This window comes from Lepidothrix coronata, unplaced genomic scaffold, assembly GCF_001604755.1.
Source record: "Lepidothrix coronata isolate B3197 unplaced genomic scaffold, Lepidothrix_coronata-1.0 Scaffold28, whole genome shotgun sequence".
Lineage (NCBI taxonomy): Eukaryota > Metazoa > Chordata > Aves > Passeriformes > Pipridae > Lepidothrix > Lepidothrix coronata.
Genome location: NW_016690208.1, coordinates 4,627,000 through 4,649,762, shown reverse-complemented (window position 1 = coordinate 4,649,762; position 22,763 = coordinate 4,627,000). Strand labels below are relative to the sequence as shown.

The 22,763-nt window shown below is 54.9% G+C and overlaps 1 protein-coding gene across 1 annotated transcript in view; it reads right to left on the bottom strand.

Moving 5' to 3' along the window:
• Nucleotides 1-694: 694 nt before the first annotated feature.
• NOTCH1 (notch 1) overlaps nt 695-22,763 on the bottom strand; it is a 45,674-nt gene continuing 23,605 nt past the window's right edge. Inside the window, exons 5-34 of the mRNA XM_017810373.1 lie at nt 21,126-21,248; nt 20,741-20,974; nt 20,448-20,603; nt 20,170-20,355; nt 19,612-19,725; nt 18,899-19,012; nt 17,673-17,906; nt 17,230-17,340; nt 16,382-16,574; nt 16,022-16,167; nt 15,342-15,455; nt 14,241-14,360; nt 13,795-13,947; nt 13,141-13,369; nt 12,806-13,007; nt 12,527-12,680; nt 12,115-12,299; nt 11,785-11,917; nt 11,213-11,470; nt 10,990-11,102; nt 9,907-10,478; nt 8,774-9,202; nt 7,825-7,973; nt 6,979-7,195; nt 6,552-6,636; nt 6,169-6,334; nt 5,154-5,449; nt 4,688-4,835; nt 4,473-4,570; nt 695-4,033 (exon numbers count right to left, since the gene is read on the bottom strand). Coding sequence (XP_017665862.1) covers nt 2,564-4,033; nt 4,473-4,570; nt 4,688-4,835; nt 5,154-5,449; nt 6,169-6,334; nt 6,552-6,636; nt 6,979-7,195; nt 7,825-7,973; nt 8,774-9,202; nt 9,907-10,478; nt 10,990-11,102; nt 11,213-11,470; nt 11,785-11,917; nt 12,115-12,299; nt 12,527-12,680; nt 12,806-13,007; nt 13,141-13,369; nt 13,795-13,947; nt 14,241-14,360; nt 15,342-15,455; nt 16,022-16,167; nt 16,382-16,574; nt 17,230-17,340; nt 17,673-17,906; nt 18,899-19,012; nt 19,612-19,725; nt 20,170-20,355; nt 20,448-20,603; nt 20,741-20,974; nt 21,126-21,248 — 6,902 coding nt within the window. The 3' untranslated portion in view covers nt 695-2,563. The remainder of the gene's footprint in view (nt 4,034-4,472; nt 4,571-4,687; nt 4,836-5,153; nt 5,450-6,168; nt 6,335-6,551; nt 6,637-6,978; nt 7,196-7,824; nt 7,974-8,773; nt 9,203-9,906; nt 10,479-10,989; nt 11,103-11,212; nt 11,471-11,784; nt 11,918-12,114; nt 12,300-12,526; nt 12,681-12,805; nt 13,008-13,140; nt 13,370-13,794; nt 13,948-14,240; nt 14,361-15,341; nt 15,456-16,021; nt 16,168-16,381; nt 16,575-17,229; nt 17,341-17,672; nt 17,907-18,898; nt 19,013-19,611; nt 19,726-20,169; nt 20,356-20,447; nt 20,604-20,740; nt 20,975-21,125; nt 21,249-22,763) is intronic.

Below are 22,763 nucleotides of genomic sequence, written 5' to 3'. Positions count from 1 at the left end.
AATACCAGCATTCCAGGCTTATGTGATTTGGGAGGAGGTCAATGGCTCTGCTATTTATATCCAGTTATTTGGGGACTTTGCAGCTGCATTTGGACTAGAGACTCCCTGTGGGGGAGAGAAAGAATTAAATTAAATTACCTTAAAAATCTCGAGCGCAGCAAGGACAGCAAACATTTCTGCGTGGTGTTTGGTCCTCTGGTGCTGCTGTTCCTCATCCCATGGCTTCCCAGTTCCAATCTGTGCCAGCCACCACATCCAAGAGCCCAGGAACAGGCTCAGCACTGCCTGTGAAGTAGGAAGCACTGCAGGTAACTCCTAACACCACACTGTTCCCATAGGCACTATGGAATTAGAAGCACGTGGCTATTTTTTACCCTTCACCGTTCTCATCAGCCAGAAAATGCTCCTAAAAAAACTGATCAGAAAGCAAAATTTTACAGTACTTTGAACATGCTTTTCAGAGCCCCTCCTGCCTTGCTCAAACCAGATGCCTCAAGTCAGTGAGAGTTTCTCACAAGTTAAGGAGAAATTTTCACTGTCCAAAGCCCTTCTCTGAGATTCTACACAGAGAACAAGATGCTGGGGAAGCTCCAGCACTCTGTGCCAAAAGGCAGCCCTGCAGCATTGAGAACCAGCAGGTGTCAAACCCAGGTTTCAACCGCTCCATAACAAAAACACTAAGTTCCAGTTTTAGTAAAATCTAGATGCCCAGAAGCATCATTTATTGCAAATCAGTTAACCAAAAAAAATACATCATTTTTGCAAACTACAACTTTGCATGTAGATAGCTTTATTACAGAAGATATCTTTTCTTAAACTACACTCTAGTTTATAAAACATAGGAAGGTTCAACACCACGTGATGTTTTTATCACTCATATTAGGCATGTCACAATAACAATGGTCTGAAATGTTAACTAAGATGAGTGCTCAGCAAGGCGCTGGGCCTTGAGAAATATCCATTTTATTTGGTGTTCTAATAAAAAGGAATGAGGAAAAGGAACCCTTTTCTTAGGTTTTCTTGATTAACTGCTCTCTATCTGCCTGTCCCATACACATATCTAGTCTTAGGGTGTCTGCTTGCCTTCGCACCCGAGTGAGTGATATTCCAACACCTCTACAAGGTGATATATTTATGATATATTTAAGACTTGCTCATTTAGATTTTTGAAACAAAATCCACCTCTTCTTTTAAAAACAAAAAAAAAAAGATATTTACAAACATTAAATCTGCCACAGGCTTATACTATATTTTACATGATACACAGAAAGAGTGTACACCAATATAAAAAAAGATGCATCACTCCAGGCTAACGTTACAGAACAAAATGTTAAGGTTTCACAGCACAGGCTCAGCTGTGCTCTCCTTCGCCCTCCAGTTTTAGCCAGTCCAGCATCCCACTAAAACCAGCAGCAGTGGCACTGCCAGAGGAGCTGGAGCCGGGCGAGCACGTGGTGGTGGCAGTGTTATAATGCTTTGTAATCTCACTCGGGGTGTCTGCATTAATAGACACGCCTTCTTTTAAAATAGGCAGGCCATCCTTAAAATAAGGATGTGGTTTACAAAGTTTATATTGGCATTTATTTCTTAAACAGTTACTCAAAGGCAAACACGAAAAAAACAACAACAACAAAAAAAACCAAAACCAGAAAAGATATTCAAAGTAAAATTAAGTGTCCTTTGTGTATATACTCCACAGTTAACGGGCTTGCTCTCTTGGAAGTTTGGCAAATACACTTCTTTTTGATGGGGGACAGTATTCATGTTTTGTAGTTGGTTTGTTTTTTTTTTTTTAGCTTAGAACCTGTTCTTACAGGTCTATAATCCTGATTTTCTTTCTTTTTTTTTTTTTTAGATCATAAAAATCATTTAAATATATATATTTTTATATATATATATAAAAACAAGAGAGAACAAAAATTTCTATTATCAAGGCAAATGTACAACTATATAATACTGAAATTTAAACAAAGATTCATGACTGGTACCATAAAATGTCCTCTCATATAATAGCAAAGGAAACATTTTAAAGTACATTTAAAAAAATTTGTTGATACTTAATTTCCCCCCCCCCCAAGGAGTGGAATTTTAGTCAATTTTTAATTCCCCTTTTCTTTCTCACCTCTCTTTCTGAGTTGAAAGAGAAAAAAAATAAATTAATGGCATTTCAGAATCACAAATTGCTGCTTATAGCTTTACATAAACATTTCCTCTCAAATCAAACACAATGAATCCCCCCAAACAAAAGAGAACGTCCTATAAAAACCTAATTTGTCCATTTCTTGAAACACAACTGGTGTCCCACATTGAGTTCTTAACAATAGAACATATAAATAAAAAAGGCAGTGTTTTCATGTAAAGTAAAAAGTACATAAATAAATACTAAAAAAAAAAAAAAAGGAATTAAATGTGTCTTTTTCTTTTTTTTTCCTTTTTTTTTTTTATAAAAACATATTTAAAAAGGATCCTTTAATAAAAGCATCCAAGGTCCTTTTAAAAAAAAAAAGATCTCCCTCGAGCTTCTGACTCTCACTGAGCACCAGTGTCTCTAAAACACCTTGTTTTACTTGAAGGCTTCGGGGATGTGTCCCATCTGTGACTGCATACTCGTGGGAGGGCTGGAGATGCCCTCGGACCAGTCGGACACGTTGGAATGAGGAGACGAGCTGGACCACTGGTCCGGCGACTCCGGAGACGGCGTTAGGAAAGGGTGGTCGGGCACCTGGAGCTGGTGGCTGGGGGTGTTGTCCAAGGGGGAGGAATAACTGTGCTGGGAAGGCGGGGTTAGGAACTGCGTGGTGGTCATGGGCTGGGCGAGGGAGGACGGCAGGGACGTGGGCAGCATCTGGGAATCCTGGGGCAGGATGGTGTGCACTGCCATGCTGCTGCTGCTCACCGGCTGCATGTCGGGCTGGCTCAGCTCGGTACCAAGGAAATTCTGGCCCATGTGGCCGCTCCCGTTGGAGCCGGGGTTGTGGTGCTGCTGCGGCTGCTGCGGCGGCGGCGGCTGCTGGGGCTGCTGCGGCTGCTGCTGTGGCTGCAGGTTCTGCTGCTGGAGCTGCTGCTGCTGCATCTGCTGGAGCTGCTGGCTCTGCATCAGGTGGGGCTGGGACGCCAGCCGGGTGTTGGGCATGGCCTGGTAGCTCATCATCTGCGACAAGCTGGTGGTGGGCAGGCCGTTGTGCAGGGAGGTCATCATGCCGTGCTGGAGGTTTTGGGGCTGCTGGTGCGCCCCGGGTTGGATGTTGCCTCTCAGGGGGTTGTACTGGCTCTGGACCATCCCGTTCTGCAGCCTGGTGAGCCAGTCACACTGCCCGTTCAGCCCGGCCGCTCCACCGACGGAGAAGCTCATCGGGGCGTTGCTCATCACCGTGCTGGGGCTGGAGACGGGCAGGTGGGAGAGACGCGGCGGCACCGAATCGAAGGCCATCCTGCTGGAGCTTCCCATGGCCATATCCTGCTTCCCCGCCATGTTGAGGTGGTTGATGCTCATGTGGGCATCCGGCATGCCTGGCAGATGATTCAGGGGCATGGAAGGGGACTGCTGAAACGGGGAGGTCATCAGCGGAGGAGAGGCCACATCTGAGAGGTACCCATGGGGCGACTCCAGGGAGTCCACTGGGGACAACACGCTGGAGTTGTCAAGCAGGCATCCTTTTCCATCCTGGGATTTTTTCCTCCGGGCTTTGAGGTCTTTGGCATCCTTGCCATTGCAGCTCAGGCCCTTGGTACTCGGCTTCCTGGCCTTCTTGCCCTGGACGGCGGGCTTGAGGTTGCCGATGTAGCTGTTGGGGGAGCAGAGCGGGGGGGACAGGGTGGGCGCTCCCAGGGGGCCGTTGTGCAGTGGTGGGCTCCTCACCAGGTTGTACTCGTCCAGTAGCCTCACGATGTCGTGGTGCATGCGCTCCTGGGCGATGTCCCGCGGCAGGCGGTCCATGTGGTCCGTGATGTCCCGGTTGGCAAAGTGGTCCAGAAGGACCTTGGCGGTTTCGTAGCTCCCTTCTCTGGCTGCGAGGAACAGTGGGGTCTCCTCCTGGAAACCCAGCAAAAAGATGGTTAGGGTTGAGTTCACAGATTCCCCTGGCTAACACTGCCCTGAGCTCCATGTCCAACACCATGTTGTCCACAATCATCTGCCTAGTGAGATTTTGGTGCTGCTTTTTCCTACCCTCCTGACCAGAGCCTGTCCTTCTACTGATATCAAACCAGGAACCCTGCGAGTGACCCTGAACATGCTGGAGATGGCCACAAAAACACTGTACCAAACTGCCCACCAAGCACTGCGTGGCCTCTCAACATCAACCATACGACCAAATCCCACAGTGCTCCTTTGAGCTAATTCCAACAACTTCATTCACAGCAGAACAATCAAATCAGAGTCTCAGTGCCAGACATTTGTCTGGCAAAAACTGCTCTTTAACAGACTCCCCAGATGGTTCTTTCCTTGCATATGTCAGCCTAGGAGACATTACCTTATTGTTCTGCATGTCCTTATTGGCACCATTCTTCAGAAGGACCACTGCAGCTTCAACATTATTCACAGCAGCTGCCCAGTGCAGGGCTGACTTGCCTGGAGAGGAAGACCACGAAATGCAACACACATTAGTGAGAGGTAAGAGTAACAGCAAGAGCAAGCAGCCCTTTCCTTCCACATGTGAGGGAGCCCGTGTTTTAGTTGCCTCAGTACCTAGATCATCCACGGCATTGACGTCTGCATGGCAGTTGATGAGGTCGTCCAGCATTCCCTCCACAGCCAAGCGAGCAGCCAGGATCAGAGGAGTGGTCCCATCATGCATCCGGGCATCAAGGTCTGTTGCCCTGTTCCTAATCAGGATCTGCCAAAGGGACAAAGGACAAGAAACACAAACGTTAGGAGGGACAGACAGCAGGCACTCCAGGTGTCCGGGTCACAGGACCCGCAATGCCCTTTCCAGAGATTGGGCCCTCCAGTCCCCACTCCCAGTCCAGGGATGCTGCTGTGGGGGTTGCTGCTTCGCTGTGCCCCAAGACAACAAATGCTTCAGTTTTTACGACCTTCACCCCCCACCTTGCCCAGGCTGGAGCTGGAGACCCTGCAATGAGCTCAGCTGTGTGACTGACTCAACACACAGCATCTGAAAACCCCTGAGACTGGTGGCCAAGGGATCCATTACCTGGAAGACTCCTTGGGCATCGGCCGAGACGGCGGCGTGGAGGGGCGTCCGGCCCATGTTGTCCTGGATGTTGGCATCGGCACTGGCCTCCAGCAGGCGCTTGGCAGCGTCGGAGCGGGAATACCTGGCGGCCAGGTGCAGCGCCGTCTCGCCCGTGCGGTCGGTCTGGTTGTGCAGGCTGGCGCCTTGGTAAATGAAATCCGAGATGACAGCGGGAGCATCGTCCTCCTCCTCACTGTTGCCAGTCTCCAGCCCTCCTCCGCTGCACGAGGCGATCATGAGGGGGGTGAAGCCGTCTGAAAGCACAGGGGAACCCCGTGAAAAGAAAGGCTTTTTACCCTTCTGTAATGCGGGCGGCTCAGCAAGATGCTCTGTCTGTGATAGATGCTTATTCTCGTGGGTGCAGCAAGGCTGTGTTCCTGACTGGTTCTAAACATCAAACATGAATATCCTTCCTCTGATATGGATCTGAAATTCCTTCGTGGTATCTCATCACTCACTGCTTTTCCTATTTCATCTGCTAGCTTGCAGACTGCACCATGGAAGGTGCAGTTTATAAGGAAGGCTGCTCAAATCAAATTGAGTATGGTAAATAAATCTCCATTATTTCAGAGGGCAATTTCACAGATGTGGGGAAGACCAAATGTTTGTATTAATTTAAAAGCTGTTAATATAGTTAAAAACCTGAAAAAAGACTGAAATGTGCAGATCGGTGGGAGGGGAGAAATCTACAAGTGGCACAGAGATAACCTGGGTGATTTAATAGGCACTTTCTCTGTATTCTCTGATTTCCACCTCAGTGATTAAACAAAAGAGCTCTAATGGAAAGCAAAATGCGATAAGGTCTATCTCTAAATCATGCACAACAGCAACTGTGTGATGCAGAACACGTAGCAGTGACTCTGTACTAACAAGAGGCAGGTAGGGCTGTCTGGGGCTGCTCCTCTGCAAGGGGCGAGGGAAGGTTTGAGATGAGCTGACAACCAGTGCAGAAGTGAAAGGGGTTCCACCTTACCCGGCCCTCTGACGTTGACATCCATGCAGTCGGCATCGATTTCCCCCTGTGGAGGAGTAGGGGCCATGGAGGAGATGCGCAGGTCAGCGGCATCCAGGTGCTGCTGGGTCCACTGCCTGTGATCCGTCTGGTCGTCCGTGTCTGGCAGCATCGCCTGCTCCTCGAACTGAGGAACCACAGCAGGGAATCAGGGTGTGAGGAGGGGGCTGAGCTCCAGCCTGGGAAGCTCTGTGAGTCACAGGCAAAGGAGCTGAGAGCAGCAATGCACAGCACCCCTGAGGGTCCCTCTGCTCCCCGGCTTCCCGCAGCACTCTGCTCCCTCCGTGACTAACCCAGCCAGTGACTGTCTGCAGCACGGAAAGGGAATGTGGCAGAGGGCTTACCCTGAACTTCTTGGTGTCCTCCTCGTCACCCCACTCATTTTGGTTGTCATCCATCAGCGTGCCGTCCGAAGCATTTTTGAGGGGTCTTTAAAAATAAAACCATAAAAGAAGTTACCTCCTCTGTAGGAACTGTCCCTGAGTGCTTGTGTCCATGTGCATGCACGAACTGAAAGAAGAATCAACCAGGCATTTTCCAGGAGGTTCCCCTCAGATTGCCTTTCATTTTTTACCAAGTGCAAACAGATCACGAAGCATTTAAAACCCTCCTCCAGATGGGAACGCTGTTTTCCCCATGCAAGACTTTATGATTTTTCTCCTCCCTGCTACACCAACACGATGAACTAGAGGACAAAACTCCGATGGGCTCTTTCAGAAGAGCCCCGAGCAGACCCACTGTGTTTAATGTGTCAGCAAGCAAACTACTCACTTCAGTCCAACAGAGTCCTCCCCGAGTGGTTCTCGCCGCTTCTTCTTGCTTGACTCTGTCACTTTGAAGCCTTCTGGGAACCAAAGCTGCCCATGCTCCCTGCGCCGCTTACGAGACACCAGTACTCCCAGTCCAATGAAAGCAAGCAAGACCAGTGCAGCCACCACCACGTACATAGGATACAGCTGGGAGTTCGTCGCGGGCTCAGCTGTTTCACCTACAAAACAGTGGGGCACAAAGAGATGCTGAGACATTAAGCTGCATAGCAAACCAGGGACAGAGTGGAAATGAAGGAAAATTAGTTAATAGAGGTACCTAAGTCTGATCTAAATCAGCCACCCCCCCTCCCCAAAATAAGGTCATTTTATACGCTATTAATCAGAATTGCAAACTATCGGCAAATTCTCGGCTGCACAAGCCAGCCTGCACCAGGAGACAGCTTCACTTTTTTCTCCTTTAAGGAAAAGGATTAGCAAACTTCAAATCATTGCGCTTGCATTGAGCTGTTAAGACAAAAGGATTTAGGGGGGATTTTCAAGATACAAACTTCAACTCCTTGCATGTCACTGATTGATTGGGGCTGCTTGGGTTTTCTTTTTCTTTTCTTTTTTTTTTTTTTTAATAACTTTTAGAGTGATAATGATTTTGAAATAAAACCCAGACTAAGAAAAAAAAACACTAAACTGGTTTCGCTTTATTTTTTAAGAAAAGACTTCCAGAAAAAGAGATGTGAGGTTTATTAAAACCAGACTGTGTTCAAATGCAGCCAATTGACAGATAACTAAACCCAGGTAAGGATGGAAAGTTTTGGTTGTTTTTCTTTCCCAGCTGACAAGCTGTACTTACTTTTAACAGCTTCTATTTTGTAGGGTATGTTCAGGTTGCCAAGGGAGGCCAAGGCACCCAGGAATGCTGCCACATCAGTTGCACTCTGGAAGCACTGGGAAGATGACTGGATGCACTGGCGGTTATCAATTTCCAAGTAAACGATGGATCTGTGGGAGAGAAAAGTCGATAAGGAACAGGGAGCGATGACCACACTGAGAAGACACAACAGCCCCATCTCCCTTCCCTCTTTAACCTCCCATCAGTGGGAATTAGAAGGTGGGAACCCATCTCCTTGCTTCCCTGTGGCCCAAACCCTGCAGCTCCCACTCATGTTCTATTGGATTTGCCTCAATAAATACTGTGAAATCCAACTCTTCATCTATGGGAATGGAAGGGAGCCTCCACTTCACAATGTTTTAAAATTACCTAGACACTACAGTATCTTAAATAACGCTGTTTGGGAGCCCTCAGATCTTCTCACATCAGTTTCGCTGCTCTAACTCCTTTGCTTTCAGTGGTTTTTGATTAAGCCCACGGAGAGGGAGCAGGTTGGATCTATATGTTTACACCAAAGATCTCCAAACACAGTTTGCAGTAATTGAGTTTTACAACAAAGCTCTAGAAAGCATTTCCCAGGGAGAAACTGAGGCTTAACTTAATGACTTCCTGAAGTCAGACAGTCGGTCAGGCCAACCTCTGCTTCCAGGTCCCACCCAGCCCAGCCCCGGCTCCCAACAATACACAGGACTCCTTCAATCGTGAGAGTCGGCGCAGCATTGTATCAGGGACTCCTGAATGATCCCTCGATTTTCCCACATGGGAGCAAAATCCGGTTTCTGTTCACACAGAAAGCAACTTCCAAATACAATTATCTGGCCTACATCCTTCCCTTTATAGCGTGTTACTATTATGAACACAGAAAACAAGTGCTGCTCAGTGAGGAAAGGATCCCACTGGTCCCCCTTACCCTCTGATGTCCATCTGATCGAGCTCCCTCTTCTGCCTCCTGCCAGCCCTGGAGTAGAGGCTGCTCTTCACTTTGTTGATGACAGCACTGGACATATCTGACCAGTCCTCTGTGGACCTCTTGATGTAGTGTTTTTTCAGCTCCTCCTCATTGCCATAATATGGAAAGATCATATACTCTCCCTTGGGGTTCTTCTTGAAGACCACGTTGGTGTGCAGCACTCGGCTCAGCTCCCTCAGGAAGTTGAAGGAGTTGTTCTTCAGGTTCTCTGGGGTGATGAGGACCACCACCACCAGTGTGCCATCTGCCAGCTTCTCTGGCATGTTGTTTGCACAGTCCAGACCATCCCATTCGCACTCAAAGTTGTTGCAGCCCTGGTCGCAGTGGCCATCTGAGAAGTGATCTTTGCAGTACTGGTCATACAGAGGGCTGGGAGGAAGAAGAAGAGGAAAGGCAGGAGAATGAATTAGACCAAGTACTGCACATATCACCCATCTGCTCAGAAAAGCAGCAGTGGTCCACAGGGACCTTGCTTCTGTATAAATATTCTTCACCCTGATGGACACTAAACCAGTTTACACAGAAAGCGTTCACCTCTGCAGGTGAGAGATGGCAGCTGTTAAATTACAAATTGCAATTTAGATGCCAGAAAAAAGGAGAAATTACTGTGACTCAGAGAAGACACGGGGACACAGAATAGTTACTCAGACCAGAGTTGGTCCAGGAATCTGGGATTAAGTTCATGCTGTTGCCAAAGACAATGTTTGGGAAATGTTTGGATGTTAACATCATCATGTTTCCTGGCTGCTCTTCCATCTGGGGTCTCCCTGCCCTGAAACTCACTGTGTTACTGCTGTGAGTTGGAGAATTCACTTCTATGGAGTGATACAGGCAAGGACAGGGAAGCCATCTGGAATGAGCCAAACCCAGAGAGCTTCTAAGTGGATATAAATTCAGTGAGACCACAGGGAAGTGTGGTTGCTTGCTCATAGGCAGCAGAACAGAATGTAGAGAATGAACACAGGTCTGCATCTAGGAGCTTTAGCAGATGCAAGCAGAAAATACCTCCAAGTGATCAGCACATCAGGAGGTCTTGTCTATAAAACAAGAGGGTCAGTGAGCAAGTCACTTACTTGCACTGCCCCTCATATTTCTGGCAGTCAAATCCATCGTAGAGGCAGCCAGCGTTATTGCACTGGGAATCACACTTGCCATCGTTGAAATACTTCCAGCACTGCAGAGACTGGGAGCAGTTCTTCCAGGGATCGTTGAAATTGAGGGAGCAGTCGCCCCCGTCCCAGCCACAGGCGTGGTTGTTGCACTTCCCGTCGCAGATCTTGTTGCCGGCGTACCCCGCGCAAACCGCGATCTCGCACTTCTCCTCGATTTTGGGCGGGATGATGTCCTGCCCGATCCCACCCTGGAAATCGAAGTCGAGGATGTGGCAGTTGAGGCCGTTGAAGTTGGCGGGGCAGTTGCAGCGGTAGTAGGGGGAGGCATCGCCGAAGAACTCGCAGGTGCCCCCGTTGTAGCAGGGGTTGGACATGCAGGGGCTGCTGGCCGGGTACTGGCACTCGGGGCCCGTGAAGGCCGGCGCGCACATGCACTTGGAGCTCTTGTGCATGGAGATGCAGGTGCCGCCGTTCAGGCAGTGCAGGTTCCCACACGTGCGGGAGTCGTTCTCGCAGGTGGCGCCCACGAATCCCTGGGCAGGGGACAGCAAGGAGGGAGTCAGAATCGCTGATGCTGTCCTACGAGCAGCCTAACCCATGTGTGTGTTCTGGGAAACCCAGAGAATCAAGGCATGGCTCTGGTGCATCCTCTAAAACTAGTGATGAGTAAGAATAATCTAGAATGTAAACCCTGAGAATCCCCATAAAATAAAGTGAGGTCTTCTCCATAGCTACCTGCTCCACTTTTAGGTGGTGCAAATAGCAGTCAACTGGGAAGAGCCAGTCCTACAGAGCTGTGCATGGTACCTGCAGGCTGTCTTCTCTCTGACCCTATCACAGTGTCCTTGCAAGCATGTGGGGTGTGCAAATACAGACACATGTCCTGCCCATGAGCACCCACAGCAAAGCATCCTCCCCTGGCTATTCCACCTGGGGAAGCCTCCAGGGCTAAACTGGCCCCTTGACCACCCCTCGAGCATGGGGCTGGCTTGCAGGGCCTGTACAAGATGCCATGCTCAGAGCTGGAGAGGAGCAGGTACCTACCGGGGGGCACTTGCAGATGAAGCCACGGCCAGTGTTGCTGGCAACAGCACACGTCCCACCATTTCTGCAGGGTTTGCCTTTACACCCGTCCACCACCGTGTCACAGCGACGGCCTGCGAGGGAGAGGAGTGTGTGAGGAGCAGAGGAAGGCGTGGGGATGCCTGGGGGGGCCTGGGGGGCTGCAGGGCTGGGCTCTGGGAGGAGGGGGGGACACAGTGCTCACCTGCATAGCCAGGTCTGCACTCGCATTTGTAGTCGTTGACCCGCTGCACGCAGTTCTGGGTGCCGCGGGCGTCGCAGGGGTTGGACAGGCACTCATTGACGTCTCCCTCGCAGCGCTCCCCTACAAAGCCAGGGGGGCAGATGCAGCTGTAGCCCCCTACCCGATCCTTGCACTTGCCATTGTTAAAGCACTTGGGCCCCAGGGTGACAGGATCAAAGAAAGGGCTGCAGTCATCCACATTGATCTCACAGTGCACCCCTAGAGAGATGGGGGAACAACCCACACAGCTCATCAAACAGTGTCGGGGTGCCCGGTGGTCCCGTGTGCGAGCCCTTCCCTGCGGAGGGGCTGAGTCTGACCACGGCAGTGGCAGCCTGAGCCCCAGCTCGGGCAGGAGGGACGCGGCACCGCACGGCCAAGGCCGAGGCTGCGTGGCCTTGATGGGTAAGCCCGCGAGCAAACACCAACCTCCACCGCTGCGCCTGCTGCTGCTAACCCCAGCAGCTAATGAGCAGAATCCAAGGATATCTGCACTCGGCCCACTAATGCCCCAGCCTGGGGAGTTAATTTACCTTGGGTTCCTCTGGGGCAGGAGCATTTGTAGGTATTGATGAGATCGATGCAGGTTCCTCCGTTCTGGCATGGGTGGGACAAGCACTCATTGATCTCCTCTGAGCAGTTAACTCCATGATAACCAGCCACACACTGCAAGGAGGGAAGAGGGGAACTATCAGAGAGGTTCCCTCAATTCCCAACTGGCTGCAGGAGCACAGCCAGCACCCCAGCCTCCAACTTAGTGAAGGGGCACAGGACCAGCCTGAAGCCAAGACAGCTCCTTGGGCAGCAGAAAGGCAGTAACTGGGAATTTTTCCCTGGGCATCACTGCCCCCCACGGCACCCACCTCGCAGGAGTAGCCTCCCAGGTAGTCTGTGCAGGTGGCTCCGTTCTGGCAGGGGTTGGGGGAGCACTCATCCACCTGCTCCTCGCAGTAGCTGCCGGTGTAGCCGGCCTGGCAGCGGCAGAAGTGAGTGTTGCCAGTGTCTACACAGAGCCCTGAGTTCCTGCAGAGATGTGCTACATCGATACCTGCCAGGGAGAGCAGAGTGAGATGCAGGGACCTTGGTGACACACACATACCACAGGGCCACATCCTGGCCACCATGCATCCCACCAGGAACCACAGCCAGGACTGCAGCCTAGGGTGGTGCATGTTACAGCAACCCTTGAGATCACTCTGGTTGTGCCAAAGATCCCCACCAAGAGAACTGACCCCAGCCCGGCCCTGTGAGTCCATACACGTGGCAGGGACATACCTTGCTGCTTGGCAGCCACCTCGCAGGAGACACTGGGGACATCGCAGTAGAGCCCTGTCCACCCACTGTTGCACTCACAGCGGTACAGGTTGTTGGTCTGCCAGCACTTGCCTCCGTTTTTGCAGGGAGAGGAGTCACACCAGCGCACCAGGTTCTGGGGGAGCAGAGCAAGAGATGAGGGTCACGACCCAGCAGGGCTTCTGCAGGAGTGGAGACAGCAGTGACCCCCAAATACCCAGGGCAGCATGCAGAGGTGGGCACTGCCCAAGGTTCCTCTACCTGGCAGTTGAGCCCGGTGTATCCCTGGGGACAAGTGCACTTGTACGTCCCGTAGCTGTCCTGACACGTGCCCCCATTCAGGCATGGCTTGGAGTCACACTCATTGATGTTGTGCTCGCAGTAGCTGCCCGTGAAGCCGGGCAGACAGACGCAGGTGAAGGTGTTGATGCCATCCACGCAGGTCCCACCGTTGAAGCAGGAGCTGGGAACACAGACATCACATCCCAGCGAGTCACCACTGGTTAATCTCCACACCAAAGCCCCCGCCCACCAGCCCAGGGCTATGGGGCACCAGGGGGACCTCAGCCCTTGCCCCAGCCATGGCAGGGCTGTACCTCTCCGTGCAGTCGGGTGTGTTGTTCTCGCAGTGGATGCCGCTGAAGCCGGAGGGGCAGGTGCAGGTGTAGCTGTTGACGCAGTCGGTGCAGTTGGCCCCGTTCTTGCAGGGGTTGCTGGCGCACTCGTTGATGTCCTCCTCGCACTTGGGCCCACGGAAACCAGCCAGGCACTCGCAGAAGAACGTGCCAATGCCATCGGAGCAGGAGCCACCGTTGTGGCACGGGTCTGGAGAAGGAGGGATAGGCATGTGAAGATGAGATGGGTCTAGGCATGGCGCAGCAGCCCAGCCCAGGAGATGCCCCACAGCACTGCCCTCACACACGTTCCCTGGCTGAATGGAGGGATGGGACTAAGCCCAGGCACTGGGCAGAAGCTAAACCAGCCCCATCAGGAGACTGGGCACAAGGAGGGCATATGGGACACATTATTCCCCAGCCTCCTTCCTCCTGCTCCCATCTGGCCTTAGACTGACACGGCTTGTCCGGGCTGTGTTTGAGGTGGCCCGAAAGCCTCAGCAGGGCTCACAGCACAGCCCAGGCTGCAGTGGCAGCACACGCACAGGGAGGAAAATCTCAGCACCAGGAATAGGGATGAAGCTGATGGCTCAGGGCCGGGCTGAGCATGGCCCATGGGGCAGCCCCTGCTCTTACTGGGCTTGCAGTCGTCGATGTCGGTGTCGCAGTTGCGGCCGGAGAAGCCGGTCCTGCAGGCACAGCGGTAGCTCCCGTTGGTGTTCTGACATGTGGCCCCATTTCGGCAGGGGCTCTTCACACACTCATTGATGTCAATCTCACAGGTCTGACCTGGGGACAGAGCAGGAGAAGGGCCATGTGGGCTGGAGGTGCTGGTGAAAGCCCCAGGGGTGACAATGATGTCTTGGGCACCACTCACACCAGGGACAGGAGCCCTCCCAGCAAACCGCCCTTGCCAAGGGGTGCAGGCAGTAGCTGCCTGGCTGAGCCACGGGGCAGGTCAGGACCCTCCCCAAAGCCTGGCACCATGCAGGGCTGCTTCCTGGCCATGCCCCCTCCCCTCTGCCTTTCCCTCCCTGAGGGGAGCAGGGTGTGCTGAACCCCCAAATGGTCCATGCCCATACCTTGCCAGCCAGGGGGGCAACTGCAGGAGAAGCTCTTGTAATCTTCCGACTCCCGGCACTCGCCGCCGTTCTTGCAGGGGCTGCCAGCACAGGGGGCCAGCACGTCCTCACAGGTGGCTCCTGCACAGGCACAAGCACCCACTGACACCCCCTCCGAAACAACGGGTGGCCCAAGATCCTGTTACTCCTGTCCCCTGCCCTGGGCTGCTGCCAGCTCTGGGGGAGGCTCTGGACTTCCCCACCACCCCAGGGCAGCCCAGCTGGGACTGTCTCCTCCATCCCTGGTCGCCCATGACCCCACGTCACCCACGAACCATTTAAACCCTGGCAATCTGGGCTGCATTAAAGCACTGCACACTTCCTTTGGCTGGGAAGTGCTGCTCGGGGTGTCTTTTCCCCCTTACACTCCCTCCCCCTCTCTTGCTGCTTTTCCTGTTTACGTCCAGCCAGGGGACACGTTCCCTCCGAACCCTTATCTTCCCTGTCAGCCAGTATCTCCTGAACTGGCCTTTTGCTATTTTCCAGAGCCTTCCCCTCCCCGCCTGCCCAGTCCCCGTCCCCCCCAGGGGTTTCTATGGCCACTGCCGAGGGCAGGAAACGGCTCATGGCTTCCTGCAATTGTGCACCGGCTGCGCCGCTCTGCGCGAGCGGAAGCGAGAGGCCGGCAAACAGGAATTGGCTCAGCAGAATCCCCCGGCCCCTCGGCCTCGGCTCGCTCCCTCCAGTGCGAGCATCGTGGCTGCAGAGCGGGGCCACCGGCACCGCTGACCCCCTTGGGCGGTGGGGTGTGAGCGGGGCGGCCCTCGGGCGCTGCTGTCCCTGAGCCACCACCACCCTGGTGCCCTCCAGGAGGAGGAGGAGGAGGATAAGGAGGGAGGAAGCTGTTTCTGGCAGCTTCCCAAAGCTCCTGCAAATTTCCTCCAGCTGCGCTGTGGAGAGGGGAGGTGGAGCCGTGGCTGTGGGCAGCCCCATGGCAGGGCAGTGCAAGGGAAGCCTCTGTGCTTGGTGCTGGTTTGTTGCACGTTCAGAGGGACCAGTTTGGTGTCACACGTGAAGCAGAAGCCCCACAGAGCCATGGTGGGGCACAGGGTGCCCCCTCACCTGTGTAGGGCAGGAGGCAGTTGCAGGTGTAGCCAGCGACATCATCGATGCACGTGCCCTGGTTCAGGCATGGGTTGGAAGCACATTCGTTGATATTGGTCTGGCAGTTGGGGCCTGTTTTAAGAAAAATAGATAAAATCAGCTGTGATAGAGCTGCATGTGCTGGTGGGAGGGGGCTGAGGGTACAGTGGGGACGTGGTGACAATGGTAACAGCCCACTCATTGCTCTGGAAAAGCCTCCTGTGCTCAGCTCCAGCCAGGAGTGCCCAAACTTCACTGAAGGTGCCCAGGCTGGCTGCACTGCCACAGCTCCCAGACAGACCTGGGGCTCCGCCGCTCCCACAGTGAGGCCTCCAGCCCATCCAGCATCATGGGAATGCCCACTCACAGCTCTCTCCCAGATCCCAGCAAAGGGGGGACAGGGTAGTATCCCTGGTTGCACCCCTAGAATCATGGAATCACAGAATTGTTAGGGCTGGAAAAGCCCTCTAAGACTATTGAGTGCAACCAGCACCACAACGTTCATCACTAAACCATGTCCCCAAGTGGCACGTTCACATGCCTTTTGAACACTTCCAAGGATGGCAACTCCACCACTTCCCTGGGCAGCCTGTTCCAGTGCCTGGTCACCATTTCCCAAGCAGAACTTTTCCCAAATATCCAATCTAACCCCCTCTTACCACTGAAGCCCTCCCTGCAGGTGCAGATGTAGCCACTGGTCATGTCCTTGCAGGTGCCACCGTTCATGCAGGGATTGGATTCACACTCGTTGTTGTTAATGTCGCAGTTGGTCCCACTCCAGCCTGGGTCACAGTCACACTTGTAGCTTTGGGGAAAAATTGGGGTTTAAAGATCTGGTCCTCCAGGCTACACCAACCATCATTTACCCAGTAAATCCTGGCCCCTAATCGTGCCACCGCAGGAAAATATCCGACAGCACTGGCACAGAGCATGGACAAGCACTGACTTGGGGGACAGATGCTCGCCTTTCTCTAACCCTGACCTTGCTATTCCAGCAGCCCCTGTGCCTTCCAACCTACCCATTCAATCCATCATGGCATTTCCCATGGATGCAGGGGTTGCTGTTGCACTCGTTCACTTCGGACAGGCACTTGGGGTCGTGGAAGCCCTCGGGGCAGAGGCAGGTGAAGCCGTTGATGCCATCCTTGCACGTGCCCCCGTTGTGGCAGGGGTTGCTGGCACACTCGTCGATGTTGATGTTGCACATGCGCCCTGGGAAAGGGGGAGTGAGGAAAAGTTACCCCATGGGATGCACAGCATGGCAGGGGGGTGCATTCTGCCGCACCTCGGATCTCGGATCTCTGGACACACGAGTGCCAGCCACAGAGGAGCGGGCTGCCCTGCAGGGAGGGTGACTTCACACCCTGCATCGCCTGCCTGGCTTAATTAAACGTGACTGGGAAGAGGCCGTGCCCTGGGCTCGTTTTGTCCACGAGGGAATACTGAAGGGGGGCAGTTTCAGCCTGTAACCCTACCTGCCGTGGCTGACAAAGCCAGGCTTTATTTCGGCTCCCAGTGGGCCCGAGGACAAGGGGCCGTGCGGGTGGGGAGTGGTGGGGGCTGCTCCCATCAAAGCCCTCCACCATTTGCAGCAGCGATCAAACAAACCAGTCGGACAAGGCAGCAACCTGATACCCATGGGAGTGGGCGCAGCGGGAGTCGAATTCGCGGCACCAGACACCCCTTTGATTTCAGCCTGAGCCAGGGTCACCCTCCTGAACAAGCAGGAGCGCTGGAGGGTGCAAAACCTCCGGCGAGTGGGATGGCAGCCTCACCCCTCCTTATTGCACCCCCCTCCTGGTGACATGGGGCACCAGAAGCTGCAGGTCCCCAGGGTGTGGTGGTGGCTGCCATGCCCTGCTCTCACCTGTGTACCCTGGCTCACAGGTGCACTCGTAGCCGTTGATCTTGTCGATGCACTTGCCGTAGTCGCAGGGGCTGCTGGCACAGTCGTCCAGGTTGATCTCACAGTTTGGTCCTGGGGAGGAGAGGGGTGTTGTTAGGGAGTCCCAGGCTCTGCTGACGCAGCAAAATGAAGCCCCCCTGGCATCAACTGCTGCCGCCGCTCCACAACAAAGCACCTCCTCCATAAGCAGCTCCCCGGCTCCCAGCTGGGGTGCGGTTCCTGCCGGATTCGGGCACCAAACCGGGAAAACTCGCCCTCACCCAGGATGCCCCGGGCCAGCCCCAGCACCAGGGCGGCTGCTGTCGGCGGCTCAGGGCCAACCTGCCCTGGGATGGGGATGGGACTGGGATGCTGCACCGGCACGGCCGACCGGTGTGGAGCCCCAGGGGTTCCCTCCCACTCACCCGTGGTCCCTTTGAGGCAGATGCAGTTGTAGGCGTTGTTCCTGTCCTGGCAGGTCCCCCCATTTTTGCAGGGCTGGCTCTGGCACTCGTTGATGTTGATGTCGCAGCGGTGGCCAGTGTAGCCTGGCTGGCAGAGGCAGGTGAAGGAGGCGATGCCGTCCTTGCAGGTCCCGTAGTGACACGGGTCAGGGTCACACTCATCGATGTCGATCTCGCAGTGAGCACCTGTGAAACCTGCCACCAGTGGGGGGGACACAGGGTGAGGATGGGGGACACGGGGTGAGGATGAGGGACGCTCCTTCCCACCCTGGCCATGTGTGAGGCAGTGCCCTAGGATGGCTTTACCTGCCCACCTGCCCTGCTGTGAGCCCTAGGACCCCTGGGAGTGGGGTGCAGGCAGGGAGCACCCCGACACACCGGTCGGACCCCGGCTTGGGGGCTTTGTCCCGGGGTGCACAAAGACCTGCATTAAGCCTCCTCGGCTCAGGAGCAGGGCCCCGCGCTCGCCCGCGGCTCGTCCCGGAGCGCACGGGGGGGCCGGCCGCAGGCACCCCCGAATAATAACCCCCCCGGCAGATCCTATTCTCCTGGCCGGCTCCCTCCCCGCCGGGTTTGGGGGTGGAGAGCCGAGGACAAAGTACAGCTTTGACTAGACCCCGCCAAGCCCACATAGCAGCTTTTCATCGGGGCTTGGCATTAGCAAGACACTAATTAGAGGCCATTCAGCTGGAAGATTTCTGGCGGGAGCTGCTCCACAAAAGAGCCACTGTTTGCCACCAGGGCTCAAGTCATCATTTTGTGCAACTGCTCCTTGGGTTTCGGTCGGCGAGCCCCCACGGCCCTGCACCTTGCGTCCCCATAGAGGCAGCTTTATTCCTTCCTTCCTGCCTTCCCCCTCGCTGCCGCCCGCCACCGAGGTGGGAGCATGGCGGGACGGCTGCTGCGGGGCCACACCTCACGAGTGCTGGGCTCTTACACCTGGCTCTGGGGCTCCACTCGCTCCAACGACACCCGGGATAGGGACAGTCCTGCCCCACGGGAGTCACATCAGCAGGGACTGACCCCACTGATGGAAGGTCTGTGGACAATCCCCACAGAAGGTGCTTGGAGAGGAGGGCACTTAATAATTCATCAGGTTTTATGGCACATCACAGGGAAGAAGGTGGCTTGTTCCTGCCCAGTGGGGCGGGACCCCCAGAGCCCCGCAGGATGCAGGATCCCCTCACCTTCGGTGCACTCGCAGCTGTAGGTGTTGGGGCCGTCCACGCACTTGGCGCCGTTCTTGCAGGGGGTGCTGGCGCACTCATCGATGTCGAACTGGCACAGGTGCCCGTTGAAGCCTGGAACGGAGGGAAAAGGAATGGAAGGAGAAGTCACGTCCCTGCGCAGCGGCCGGAGCCGCCCCAGCCTCCCCCGCCGCCGGGCAGCTCCCGCCGGGCCCCCCGCATCCCGGCCGGGGCGCCGGGTTTCCATGGGGACGGCTGCTGGGGGCCCTGAATGTGGGGCTGCGACCCACCATTGAGAGCATCTTATTTACATCTCTAGAGGAGCAAAGTCTCTGAACTTCAAAACCTCCTTTCACAGATTAACCGTCTCCCCATTCTCCGCTCCACCCCGTGACTTTGACACCGCATTCAAAGCCGCTGGTGCAGCCCCCCCGGCCCCCGGCCCTCCTTCCCAAAGAGGGGCCTTTTCAAGTGCAAGTGGGGTTTAATCCTCCATCCCCTCTCCCATGGGCCAGAGTTGGAGTTGGAGCAGCATTGCCAGAGTGGGGCTCAGCCCCTCACTGCAATGGAGGAACCTCCCTCCAAAAGAACCTCTCCCCATTTCAGAAGGCTCTGAAATTTAAGGAGTCCATTTTTGGCTCCTTGTTGGCTCAAGCCAGGATGCATCCTGGCTTTGTTTCTGCCACGTTGGCAGTGGGATTTATGCCACGTACCAGTGGGGCATTCACAGTGGAACTCGTTGATCTTGTCGAGGCAGTTGCCGTTGTGCAGGCAGGGGCTGCTGGCACACTCATCTGTGTTGATCTCACAGTAAACCCCCTCGTAACCTGCAGAGAGACCCAGCACCGTCAGCACCACAGCACGGGGTGGGCACAACATGCAGGATGGGTGGGTTACACCTAGGCACATCTGGTCCATCTTTAAAAGGCAGCTCAGAAGCTGTTCTACAGGTGGTGGGACCTGAAGCACAACCTGCTCCATGGTTGTCCAACCCAGATCTCCATGCCTTGGCTCAATCCAGGACAGCAAGGTTGGCAAGGAGTCCAGTGCAGGGCTGATGGTGCCCAACTCTCACCTCCTGTGCCCCCCACCACTGTGGGAGACCACACAGTCTTTACCAAGCTCTTTCTCTTCAGTGCAGCCCCCAGACACTCAGGAGCTTCTCACCCAACCCAGCACTGAGCTGAAGCTCAGGGGCACCCAGAACCCTCCCTCTGCCCACCCCCAACACCACGGCCAGTCTGCAGGGGTCTGCAGAGCCGCCCACCCACCGGGCATGCAGATGCACTGGAACTCCCCGATCTGGTCCAGGCAGGTGGCATCGTTCTGGCAGGGGTTGGAGAGACACTCATTGACATCGATCTCACAGCGAGGGCCCGAGTAGCCCTGCAGACACTGGCACTGGAAGGACCCTTGGGTGTTGATGCACTTCCCTGCATGCTCACATGGGTTGGCTCCTGCAACACACAAGCACAGCTCACAGGATGTGCTCCTGGCTGCACCAGCACCTTCCCCGGCTGCTCCACATGAGCTCAGCCCCAGCACTCACCCAGAGAACACTCATCCACGTCCTGGTTGCAGGCTGGCCCCATGTACCCCGAGGGACACGTGCAGATGGCTTTGCCATTGACGGGGTTGGTGTCACAGTTGGAGCCCTCGTTGCAGGGGTTGCTGATGCAGGCGTCGTCCAAGTGGCACAGCAAACCTGGGCAGTGAAAGGCAGGGGCGCGTCAGGGGCGATGGGCACACAAGTCATGGTGAAGCAAGACCTCAGCAAGGAGCCAGGGGACGTGCAGGGAGTTGACACCCTGCGCTGCGGGCAGGGGACAAGGAGGGGCTCACCCGTGCGGCCGTGGGGGCACTCGCAGTAGAAGGAGGCCACCCGGTCGTGGCAGGTGGCCCCGTGGAAGCAGGCGGCCATGGCGCAGTCGTCGATGTTCTCGCTGCAGTCCTCGCCCGTCCAGCCGTTGACACAGACACAGTTGTAGCCGCCGTGGTTGTTGTGGCAGGTGCCACCGTTCTGGCAGGCGTTGGGCATCAGCTGGCACTCGTCCACGTCCTCAGTGCAGTACTGACCTGCCAGGGGACAGGGCACCTGCGTGAGGCCGGCGCTGCCCCCCTCCCGCAGGCTCTGTAAGCAGGACAGTTCTGCCCACCCAGCCCGTGGCACCCCCCAGGGCAGGACCTGTCCTCCCAGCCCAGCGCCACTCTCACATCCCTGCATTACCTGTCCACTCGGGCGGGCACTGGCAGTTGTAGGTGTTGACGCCATCCACACAGGTGCCCCCATTCTTGCAGTTGTTGCCTGGGCAGTCGTTGATGTTTTCCTCACAGTTCTGACCCGTGAACCCTGCACAGAGGAGAAGTCTGCTGTGATGCCAACTGACCAACTGGCTGTGCCACCACCTCAGCCCCCACCACCCCCTGCCAGTGGCAGATTTTTCATTTTCAGGTGCTGAGCATGTGCCAGGTGCTTCCAACTCATCTTTGAAGCAGCCGTCTGGTTTCATCCCCATCTCTATCCCGCCTCTGCCAGGGGCTGGTTCTGCTGGAGCCTGGAAGGCAGCAGCTTCCTCTGCTGATGAGGGCAGACAAGGTATCCCTGTGCCAAAGCCCCCAGGTCTGGAGACACTTGCCCTGGGCAGCAGAGGATCTGGAATGAACCATTCGCGGCATAGCTGGAATGAACCAGGGCTGCTCCCACGAAGGCTGGTGGCACCCAGTGCTGAATCACCAGCTTTTAATTTCACTTGTAAAGAGCTTCAGCAGCAGTGTTTGCCCTGGAGGGGGATCCAGGTCCCTGCCAGGGTGAGCCACCTCCCCACAGGGCACTAGGCTCATCCCAACCCACCTCTTGTGTGGGGAGCCCGGCTGCTTGGGTTTGTTATCACACCCACCTGATAGCACAGCACTCATGGAAACCCTGCCTCCCCCAGCCTCTCCACCAGAAACAAAGCAGCCAGGCCCTTCTCAGGGCATCTGCCAAGCCACCTGTCCCCCTCTGACCAACATTTATTTAAAGAGCTGCATTCACTGTATGGCCCCCAAAGCCCCTGACCCAGCTGCTGCCCAGGAGCTGCGGGTTGGGATGGCAATGCCAGCCCACATCAGTTCCCCACAGTGTCCATCCAGCTCCCCCAGACTCCCCAGGATATTCTGCATCTCCAGGCCAGGCTGCTCCCTGTGCAGACAGCTCAAAATGTTACCTCCACAGGTAAGGAATGGGTGCTCAGACTCGTCCTCTGTGGGATCCCAGACCCTGGCCTAGCTGAGGGCTCTCCCCTCGCCCTCTCCACGTTTTTCTCTCCTCAGTCCCATCACATGGGGAGCAGCCACAGGTTATTATGATTGCTGGTAGGAGCCCAGAGCAGACAACATTGATTTGCACCTCATTTTTAAGCAGCTGGGCTGAGACTGAGCAGCAGTAACTGGCAACGTCCTAGATACCAGGATTAACTCATTTCGAACCATCCCAATGAGTAATTAGTGCTGCAATTACTTTAAACTCAGGGTTACATTCTACAGCGATGGCACGATAAAACAGCCCAGATTAGTTTAACTTCAAGAAACCCCGCACGGCCAGGCCTCTCCAGGAATGAAAAGGGGTCATTGTTCCGGGTCTGCTGCACCACATACCAGCGTATCAATCACCCCTTATCATGAGGAACAGCCCCCCACCCCTCCTGCCTCTGCCCGTGGCTGCACAGCTCCTGCAGCGAGCCGTGTGGGATGGTGGAGGTGCCATCCCACCGGAGTAGGGGCTGTGCTACCCCATGGGAGGTGAACCAGCTCCTGCAGGATGCAAATCTCCTGGAAGCGGCCCACGGAGCCACAGCTGGGCGTGGAAGAGCTGATCCTCCCGGGA